This window comes from Telopea speciosissima, chromosome 5 (genome assembly GCF_018873765.1).
Source record: "Telopea speciosissima isolate NSW1024214 ecotype Mountain lineage chromosome 5, Tspe_v1, whole genome shotgun sequence".
In the NCBI taxonomy this organism is placed as follows: Eukaryota; Viridiplantae; Streptophyta; class Magnoliopsida; order Proteales; family Proteaceae; genus Telopea; species Telopea speciosissima.
The window spans coordinates 9829410-9840120 of NC_057920.1; the positions used below are offsets into that span (position 1 = coordinate 9829410).

Genomic DNA, 10711 nt, shown 5'->3' on the forward strand with positions numbered 1-10711 from the left:
GAAGGATAAAAAATTAAAGTTACAATTTTGTTACAATCAACCGTGGTGACAATAAGATTTTCCCATCTTAAGCATTTTGAAGTATCCCCTATCCTCAATTTCAATCACTTTATTTTCACGATTCTTTCTTTGGAATGAAATGCAATCATAACCAACAAATTACAAAAAAAAAAAAAAAAAAGGCATAAAAGATAAAACTTTAATTAGGAAATTTTAGTACCAAATTGTGGTTTTTAGGGGGTAGTTTTGTCTTTTCAAGGAACTCTGTGTTTTAATCTAATTAAGATCGCCTATTTTGTTTCTTTTTGGTTTTTTGGTAAAGGCCTATTTTTTTTCCATGAATGATGTTCTATTGGTCTCTCTCTCTAATTTTGCCGAAATTTCGGAACAATTCCTGTGGGAGACTCCGAAATGTCCGAAATTTCGTTTATTTAATTGTTTCAGTCTATAAACCACGATACAGACATACAGTCACGTCAATTGGGTGAAGAATTCATCTAAAACTAACGTGACCCGTTTCACAGTGCGAAGAAGCTTGTAGCTGAAACTCTGGGAACTCCTAAACCCTGGAAAACAATGGCGAAGCTCTGGATCTTCGTGACATTAGTTTCATTGCTTCCATTTCTTGGCAGCTCTTTCTCTTCTGAAAACCCTACGGATCGTCGTATCCTCGTACTGTTGGATGATTTCGCGATCAAATCCTCTCATTCGATTTTCTTCAAGTCTCTGCAAACTCGAGGATTTGAACTTGATTTCAAGCTAGCAGACGATCCGAAGCTTTCCTTACAGAGATACGGACAGTACCTATATGATGGATTGATTCTCTTTTCTCCGACGATCGAGCGTGAGTTTTACACGTTACTTGGCTTTGTGGAAAATTTTCAGTCTATTCGACGCGGTTAGGAAGTATTTCAATGGGGGCGATACATTAAATTTTCTAATTGTGGGTTTATTTTTTGTTTCTTCACCAAATATCTTCAGGTTTCGGAGGATCCGTGGACTTGGCTGCTGTACTGGATTTCGTAGATTCGGGCCATGACTTGATTGTTGCTGCCGATGCTTCTGCATCTGATTTGATTCGGGACATTGCCACAGAATGTGGAGTTGAGTTTGACGAGGTTAGTGTGGGAAGTGATCCTGTCTCCTAATGTGGAATCTCCATCTACCAGTCACTTCGCTTAGGACCATTTCCATAGTTGTTTTCTTTAATCGTCTGCTCCACCATTATCATCACCAACGTCATCTTATTAATCTATTGGCGCAGGATCCTGCAGCCATGGTTATTGACCACACCAGCTATGCAGTCTCAAAAACTGAAGGAGATCATACTTTGATTGCTAGCGATGGTTTCATTCAATCTGATGTCATTCTGGGAAGCAAAATTATAGAGGCAAGTTAATATTTATTTTTAGACGAAGACATTCAAACTAGCCTTGAAGATTTTTACTAATCTTGAAGGCTTTGTTTTCTGTTTCTAAGTATGTATACTGAAATCTTTTGCATGCATTGCAACACTATTAAGTATATGTTTGTGCAACTTTAGTTCTATTGGAACTTGGAAGTGCCTCTGTGAATGGAAAGTATTAGTGAAGTTTGCACATTATTGTAATTTGGTAACGCATAGATATTAGTATTCACCAAATGCATGTTTTTCTTTCTGCTTTGCAGGAACCTGATCTCAAATCGTTACCAGATTAAATTCATCCATTGTTCTGGCACTTCTGCTTATAAAAAATGCACTTGTGCATTGGCAGAAGCTGCATAAATGAGGCCTAAATTTGTTCGAACTACCAGAAATCAAATACTGTTGTTACCTAGAAAATATTTCCTCATACGAACTTAGGATTATTTCGCTTCTTCTATTTTATATTTATAGCCGTAATAATCAACCATCTAGGTTTGCTTTCCTGATTGATTCTTGAATAACATGTTGCAGGTCCCTGTCCTTTTTCAAGGAGTTGGTCACACATTAAATCCTACCAATAACCTGGTAAATACTATAGTGACTTTTGTGATTCATTTTTTGTTCTTAGTTTATGCATGCAGTGTGAGCCTGGTGTACCTACTAATGATTATGGATTTAATGTCAGTCGGTGGTCATTGCCTGCTTGATATGTGTGTTATGATATTTTTTTCATAATTTGTAGGTATTGAAAGTTCTAGCAGCTTCACCATCAGCATATTCTGTTAATCCAAAGAGCAAGTTGTCAACTCCTCCATCACTCACAGGATCGGCAATCTCTTTAGTTTCAGTTGTGCAGGTACTTTAATTTTTGCTGTGAATCTATATGTATGTACTTGTGCAATTTCAGTATGTATCCCAATAACTAAAATTGAATAATGAAAGATGGCCAAAGTTGAGAAAGAGAACCAAACCCATATTAGTCATTGCATTGCCTATGCCTTCCACTATTAATTAGGGAATCTTCTAATCTTTAGCCAAACTTCACAATTTGAAGAATGTCCATATCTCAAATTTATCCTTATTGTGTGTTGTCTTGAGGCTGCCCAAAAATATCCACAGCCAGCTCATCTTTCCAAGTATTTCCACTTATGCTATTCATATCCTTAGCTTAGCTATGTTCGTGCTGTGGTTTTTTTACTGCTTCAATTTTCTTTGCCCTTAAGTGGTTTGTGTTATACTCATGCATTAAATGTTCTCCCTTCAATTTGATTAACATGCATTGGCCACTCCTTGCTTGAGGGGCACATCTACATTTCATCCATGGTACTTTGATTCCATGGGTTGTATTCTTTATGGCACCCACTCTGTGGGTGATTTATCCGAGAGCCAAAATATCTGTGTTGGGGTATCTCTTGGTGATCATTTTTAATTGTTACTTGTTTTTTCTCCTTTGCTGTTGTTGTTAGGTGTTGATATACATTGTTGTTGCCATTACTTAACAGCTGAAGCTTTAGGATAAGCGTTTGTAACATGGTATCAGAGCCAGGAGGTCGGGTGTTCGATCCCTGGTAAGTGTGAGGGGTTTGTGTTATGTGTTGTTGTGCCCCTTTGTTGCCATGTGATGGTGTCACGTGCAGAGCCATGTGTGGGTCTGCACGTGTGGGGGGTGTTGTTATTTGTTGATAGACATTGTTGTTTCCCTTACTAACAACTCAAGCTTTCGGAATAAGCAGTTGAAACAGCTGTCTTTTCAAAACTATAAACATATTTTGCATTAGTTGCAGTGCAGCTTATTTTTTATGTTTCAAAATAAAAACGTTCCACAGTTAGCTGTTTTTTTTATATTCCCCCCTCCAAAAAAAAAAAAAAAAAAAAAAAAACTGTCTTTAATCATTATTGTATACTCAAGAAACAGTGCCATCTCTCCACCAGTTGTTCTTGACTAGTTACTGTTCCCACAAACATGTCCTTAATCTTGCTGCTGTATTTGCATTTGATTCTTTCTTTCTTAAAGTCCATGGAAGTTTTTCTCGAGAAATCTATCTTAGGTTTTCTGCAAGTCATTGAATAACATGTGAAGATTTTCATTCTTCTCAGAACTCTCCCTCAGTTGGGAAAGTTATAGCCTTCTCCAGTTGTTTCGTATCTTAATCATTTTAAATAGTTCCTTTGCTGAAGTTTTATGGTATGTGTCAAGGATTTGATGGCTTTATTTTGTAAGCTGTTCCCAGTATTGTGTTTTATGTACTCAATGTGTATTTTTTTTTTTAATAGTTGGCCCCAAGGAGAGTTGAACTCATGACCTCTTAACTGTGAGGTGTTGGTTCATGCCAACTGAGCTACCCCCTTGGGGTTATGTACTCAATGTGTTATTTACCAATGTTTTCTTTAGTGCTTATATTTTTTAAATTTCCCCTAATTCTGCACTCCAAAGTTACTGTGATAGTTTTCATGATCATATGGGTTAACTGAGAAAGATGCTAAGAATCCTGGTACTTGGAAAATTTTCCAACAAAGCTTTTGCAGATTTTATTCTCGTGTATTAAGTAGATAAGTTATATAAGTTTCTGCTTGCTGTGTTATATAGACTGTTTTAGGGAGGAGGATTGCCTGTCTGTTCCGATATTGATTTATTCCTATTGGATGTCACTGATAGCTAAACTTTGAAGCATTCAGAAGCTGTCCAAGAGAATCTTATGTAAAAAATAATTAAATCCTTGCCATGGTGGTTAAGTGTGTCTATCTTCTAAAGATAAATTTCAGACCTTGGAACTTACTAAAAATAAGTAACAATTTTGTAAAAATATACATATTATTATTTGTAGATTCTGGTGGTTTGTTCTTCACGGTTCAACCAACTTCTGTCAACAGGTCACCTGACCAGATCGGATGGATCATTGACAAGTCAAAGGGGAAAAAACCAAAAAAATGAAAAAGTAGAAAACCTGATTAGAGGTTGATTCAACCCACTTTAGCTACCAGATGATGGGTCAACTTGTATAACCAGCCAGCCCAGCCCAGCCAGGTCTCTGAACACCATTTATGAGAGATATTCAGAGGACTAACCATGGAGCCCATCATGAGAGGCCCTTTTTAGCTTCGTTTTGAGTCGGTTCATTGTTGTTCCCTTCACCTGGACATCTCCCAGGTGGTGTGCGCTTTTTCAGTTGTGGTTGTCCATGGCTTTTTGGGTCCTGTTGGAGAAGGGGACTTGCCAATGGTTAGTGTTTTAGGGGGATGAGGGGCCTTCTGAGGTTCCTGCATTTGAGTAGAGTGGTTTGTGCTGTTTTCTTTCTTGTGAACATCTTGATCCAATACATAGTGCAACCAGCCTACATTATCCCCGATGGGCTTACCAAATTCAGGATGGTAGACAATTTGTGTGATTGGATCCCTAGTCCCAGTGCAAAATTATCTGGGTGTTTTGGGAGCAGGTCCTTTGTGCAGTTAGTACATGTGCAGATTCTCACATCAACTGTTTCCCCCTCCCAGGGCTTTTTTTTTAACCAAGAAGTAAGTGGATGTAGGGTTTCATGCAAGTTTACTCTCTTATCACTTAGGCTGGCAGGTGCCTTTGTGATTGATTACTCTCTTATAATCAATAAAGCTTCTTATTTGTGAAAAGGAAGTCTTTTGTTCGGGTGTTGTGGTAATGTGATCTTAACATGTACACATGATGAAATTTGTTAAGAGGACCAGATTTAGAACTCGATGCTTGGATGATTAATCCATCCCAAGCACATTCTTATTTATAAGAATAATTGAATAGTAAAATATGTACATGAGCAATGTGGGACTAAACCACATAATACAAAAACTAACAAAATAACAAAGAAAAGGTCCAGAATACCCCCACGGTATTCTGGCCATATATCTAACAAAATTATTGCAAGCTTTCACCTTTATTGTTAATTAATAGAGCTGCCACCCTTGGCCTAGTGGTAAAATCACCAGCTGTTGACAACAGAAACCTGGGACCAAATCCTGCCTCATGTGGAAGTGGGGGGTTTTGGGGGATTTTCCGTGTACCTTTATTGTTTATTATTATTGTTTCTATAATTATTACTTGCCAAGAATTAGTTGATTTGATATCTTTATTTAATTGTAGGCAAGAAATAATGCCCGGATATTGATCTCTGGATCTTTAGCCCTCTTCAGCAATCAGTACGTAATACCTTCTAGTTGTTGCTGGTTTGCTTTTGAAGTATACTAATGTCCTCTGATTGAGCTTACCTCTTTGATTCAGATTGTTTAGATCAGGTGTTGAGAAGGCTGGAAGTTCAACCAAGTGAGTGAGCTTTGATGTTTGATTGTCCTGTTTATATTGGTCCATCAGAGCTTGTTTATGTTACTTCTGGTGTGAATTTTTTTAATCTTTGAAAAATATGAATGTCCAGAGCAATTTATAATTGCAAACTGTGGTGGTCAGTTAAAACAATACTCCAGAATCTCATTCCATTATATTCCGCCATAGTTAGTGACTTATGATTAGACGTGGACAGGTCCTGGTGTTAAATATGATTATTAGATGTTGTAATGCCCTTCTCAACAAAACACATCTCATTATTGTCACTGTAGCATCAGATATTAAGGCCTTAGGATTAAGTTTAGTTTGTAATGTACAAAAGTAAGGAAAGACATACATTAATAAAATATCCAAGTATAACATTCCATTATCCTAGCCTACTAGGCATGTGTGAACGTAGCCATTTATCTTTCGTCTAAACAATGATTGTACTTGTAAGTGGATTGTCCATATGAATTATTTTCTTTTACTATTCAAAATTGTCTCATAATTATTACATGGTGATGTAGGATAGCTGAGAGGTTTAGATTTCTAGAACTGAACTATAAGGAAGAAGTGGGAAGAGTGTTAGGACTGATTAGGCCTTTAAGAAGGAGAAGAAATTGGAAATAAGAAATTAGTTACTATTAAAGGGCTATGAACAGTACCTGTGAATAGAACTGCCCTCGGAGAGTGCTTTGTCGTGCTAGGTCACTGACATCTCCTTTTTTGTCTTTTTCGGGCCCAAGAATGGATTGGATCGAACAACTTGAACCCTTTTGTGTCTATGAATCTCTGACTCTGCGGAATCTCCATAGCCAATTTTCCATTTTTGAAAATTCTGAAATCAGAGGGTGCCTTTGGTACTACTATTATTTCACACGATCCAGGAACTTCCATAACATTGGTGTGATTCGGTTTGAGCAACGGATCCTTACGTGAGACATCTTCGTAATGAAAATGGGAAGAGGTTGAAGAAGAAGAAAGTAGAGAATTAACTTTGAAAGAAGGGAAAGAGATAGGTGCTGTTAAGGTCCTATGAATAGTACCCATGAACAGTAATGGATAGACACAGGTGGGAGAAAGAGGAGAAAGACATGAGAGAAGACCGCAGATGGGGGAGGGGGTTGGATCTGAAGGGGAGTCTATGTTCTCTTGGAGGTTGTCATCTACTAATTCCTTAGAAGATGCGGGGTGGCATGTTAAAGATTTATAGGGGAAAAAATGTTGGAAGGCTATCAATGGACTGCAGATGACACTGTGGAAACGCTTTGCAATTATGTATTACCATTCTTTTTGGAATTTATTCAGAAATTTTTTCCTTGGGATACTTAGGTCATTTGTGATGTTAATCTTAACACTTCTTTACACAGAATCTAGGATATAGTTTGGTTTTCTGGATATTTTAGTTTGTAACTGCCAAACAGTGAGATAAGTTAATGAGTATTGGTCCACAATTTATGCATCACCATCACTTAACCTGTTAATGGCAGGAAACTCATGTAATACCTACTTTGTGATGACAGATTTGAAAAATCTGGTAATGAGCAGTTTGTTACTGAACTCAGCAAATGGGTTTTCCATGAAAGGGGTCATCTCAAGGTGAGTCATATCAATTAGCTCTCTTGTTCTTGCTTTCCAATTTTATCAAACCAATCCATCAAACGCGCTGGATGGTGCAATTATATTGTAGTTGAGAAAGAAAGACCTTCCAGAGTTGTTTGAAATTTCCAACACTTATTTAATCAGTCTCTATGGATAAAATTTTCAATAATTTATTGTCTCATTGTCGTCTTTATTGCCATTATAGTTGTTATTCTTCTTATTATATTGGCTTGCACTGCATCTTTGTAAGTTTTCTTTCTCTTTTGTAGGCAGTGAATGTTAGGCACAACAAAGTTGGAGAAACAGGCGAACCAGCAATATACAGGATCAATGATGACCTAGTAATTTTCTAACACCCTTTTTCCTGCTATGCCAAACACCATCTGTTGAAAATTAATAAACAACACCCCCCTGCACCCTCCCCAAAAAAGCAAAAAACTCTCAGTTGCCTCTTTACCTCTTACTTGCATCTTTATTTCTGGTTGAAGGAATACTCTGTGGAGATCTATGAGTGGTCTGGAACCAGCTGGGTACCATACATTGCTGATGATGTTCAAGTGCAGTTTTACATGATGAGCCCCTATGTGTTGAAAACCTTATCAACTGACCAGAAGGTAATAATTTTGATCTCCAAGTTTGCAGCTACATGTGATCTTGCGCACTGTCAATTAAAATTCTCTCTACATGAGCTCCTGTTTTCTCGCAGGGTCGCTATTTTACTTCATTCAAGGTACCAGATGTTTATGGGGTCTTCCAGTTCAAGGTCGAATACCAGAGGCTTGGATACACAAGCTTGTCTCTTTCAAAGCAGGTGTGGATACAACTTCACTAATATTTGTTTGATTGTTGTTGTCTGAATGTATAATCCCTATGCTGTTTAACCTAGCAACTGGAGCCCTAGATTGCTCCAGTGGTAACTAGGCATGAATTTGCTGCATTTTGATCCAACTTGCATGCATTGTTTTAGTGTTGCACATTACTGAAATAATGTCCACATTAGACCTAAAATGCTGTTAGTCTTTTGAACTATTTTTCTTTTTGACTGCACCTCCGCCGTGGGGGGGGGGGGTTGTTGAGGTAGAATAATTTGAAATGCCAATTATGTTATTTTAATGCCAAACATAGTTGCCACCTGGGCAGTCAAATTTTCTTTTCTTCTGACTAATGTTGCTTCTAACATTTTTATTGGTTTGCATACACGTTTTTGTATAGATGTGAAGCATGGGATCATTAGTACCGAAAAATAACTGAATAAATATATTAAGAAAGAAATCGAATTTCACTAGTTCACTTCTCTGGTTCTCCTTCGCTTGTTTACTTCTTTTTTTTCCTCTAATAATATTGTTTCTTACATAATGTTGTTGCTGTAATGATGTTGCTAGATATAGTGGCAAATTAGTGAATAGATTCAATCTATATCGTTGTTGCTGTAGTGCTGTAAGCCTAATCATATCATTGTTATAATAGATATAGTGGATATATGAAAAAAAATATACAAGGGCGCTTTGTCGCCTCAGCGCTTTGGCAGCCCTCCAATGCCTTGGGTCGCCTATGTGCCTTGACAAGTATGGTACCAAACGAACGTGTGTGTGTGTGTGTGTGATAGATAGATAGATAGATAGATAGATAGCTATATAGCTATATATGTATATATATATCTATAGATAGAGAGAGAGAGAGAGAGAGAGAGAGAGTTGCTTTGGCAATTGAAAATATTGGCAGATCTTGCATGGATAACTTATTCTGTGGGGCCCACAATTCTCTATTGCATAATTCTCTTGTGAAGTGAACACAGTGCATAATGAAAGTTGAAAGTACTCTCCCTCTCTCATGTGCGCACATGGGGGAACCTATCACATCTGCTCCTGCTCTCCTCAGATCTCCCCCGCCCCCCACCACTAGAAAACCAAAACCTGGTCCATCCCCTTCCTGTTGGCTCTAGCCTAGCCAACTGCTTTCTTTCTCTTGTTTTGGTTTTTCCCTTTCCTGAGCCATCTTCTCTCTCTGTGGGAGTGTGGGTGAAAGCAAACCTCCTGCTGACCCTTCTTCAAAGAGAAACCATGGCCAAACCTTTGCATCAGTCCCTCTCTCTGCATCAGTCCCTATATTCTTGATCTGTTTTTTGAACTTTTATTATAGTCCCTTGACAAATGAACACTTGGGGAAAGACTACCAGTTCCTGTTCTTTCTTTTTTTGTTTGTTTGTTTGTTTGTTTTATTTTCTTACTTTTTTTTCCTACTGGATCTGAAAATGGCTGGTCTGTTCTTGGTCACTGTTACAGTGGCTATTATGCACAGAGGATTAGATGGAAAATGCACAAAGAGGAAAAAACTTGCATCGTTTGAGAATGGCTGCTTAAGTGAAACATGGGTGTTTCTTTCTTTACAATTGCATTTCTTGAAAATTGTTTATTACGTGACTTGATACCTAATACAACAGCAAGTACTGTTGTCATCCAGATGTAGATTTTTTTGGGGGGTGGGGGATGGTGGATGGTCCTATTATTTGAGTACATAGTCTTTACTGTGGACTTCCAGGGATTCACTCTGGACTGTGCAGTCCAAGTGAGACTATTGCCTATTTGTCATGTATGATGTGTCCATGCACCTGTATGAGTTGATACTACAAACTGATGTAACATTGGCAAGAATCCTAGTTTGTGTCCATTACAGCATGACATTCTGACTTTCTAATAACTTCTTACCCATTAGTCGTAGTCAGATTTATTTTCTTGCTTGTACTTTTAGAACATTTGGAATTTTTGCATTGCAGATTCCAGTGCGACCATTCAAACATAACGAGTATGAGAGATTTATAACCACAGCTTTTCCATATTATGGATCTTCATTTTCTATGGTGAGATCTCTTTTCATCCTTAATTGAGATCAGTTTTTCAATCATTCTATGAAGCATTTCCTCTGACATTAGTGTGTCTTGGTTGTAGATGGCAGGCTTCTTCATCTTCACCATTACCTACTTGTACAACAAATAGCTCCAAGACCATTTACATTCAAGTGAACCTTCGGTTGAGAATGCAAAAATTCTTATGTTATAAAGAAGTTTTGACCAAGCGGGGTAATCACACATTTGTTTTGCAAATTATATTTACAGAGTTAGTGAGAGTCAAATGCTTTCGACGTCCATTTCACCTCACTGCTCATGTAGTAGTCATCATCCTCATCTTTACTTGCTGACCTTGGACGTCATCTGCCTCGGCATATCGTGCACATTGGTCTGTTATGAGTGGAAAATAGTACCCCATAGCTATCCAAAGTAGAATGTCATGCATTGAAATGGCTTGATTAGGCTTGATCAACTCCCGATATGCCTAGCACGTAGCGGCTGTGCCACCATTCCAAAATGTAGTGGCTGCGAATAGGTTGTGGTTAATGAGACCAAAACATGTTCAATTAGG

General features: G+C 37.8%; 1 protein-coding gene across 1 annotated transcript; it reads left to right on the forward strand.

The window, feature by feature from the left end:
* Positions 1 to 492: 492 nt before the first annotated feature.
* LOC122661688 (dolichyl-diphosphooligosaccharide--protein glycosyltransferase 48 kDa subunit-like) lies at positions 493 to 10449 on the forward strand. The gene is made up of 13 exons (XM_043857168.1): positions 493 to 844; positions 982 to 1118; positions 1265 to 1390; positions 1937 to 1990; positions 2148 to 2261; positions 5514 to 5569; positions 5652 to 5693; positions 7217 to 7292; positions 7565 to 7636; positions 7784 to 7909; positions 8002 to 8106; positions 10069 to 10152; positions 10241 to 10449. Exons 1-13 carry the CDS (start codon positions 577 to 579, stop codon positions 10286 to 10288), a joined length of 1308 nt encoding a protein of 435 aa, XP_043713103.1. The 5' UTR covers positions 493 to 576; the 3' UTR covers positions 10289 to 10449.
* Positions 10450 to 10711: the final 262 nt, after the last annotated feature.

What these genes read in the sequence shown, in the direction of transcription:
- LOC122661688 (XM_043857168.1), top strand. Translation starts at nt 577, where the DNA reads ATGGCGAAGCTCTGGATCTTCGTGACATTAGTTTCATTGCTTCCATTT. An exon ending in TGGGAAGCAAAATTATAGAG is followed by an intron (nt 1,391 to 1,936) that starts GCAAGTTAATAT and finishes AACATGTTGCAG; the next exon opens with GTCCCTGTCCTTTTTCAAGG. An exon ending in GCTTGTCTCTTTCAAAGCAG is followed by an intron (nt 8,107 to 10,068) that starts GTGTGGATACAA and finishes TTTGCATTGCAG; the next exon opens with ATTCCAGTGCGACCATTCAA.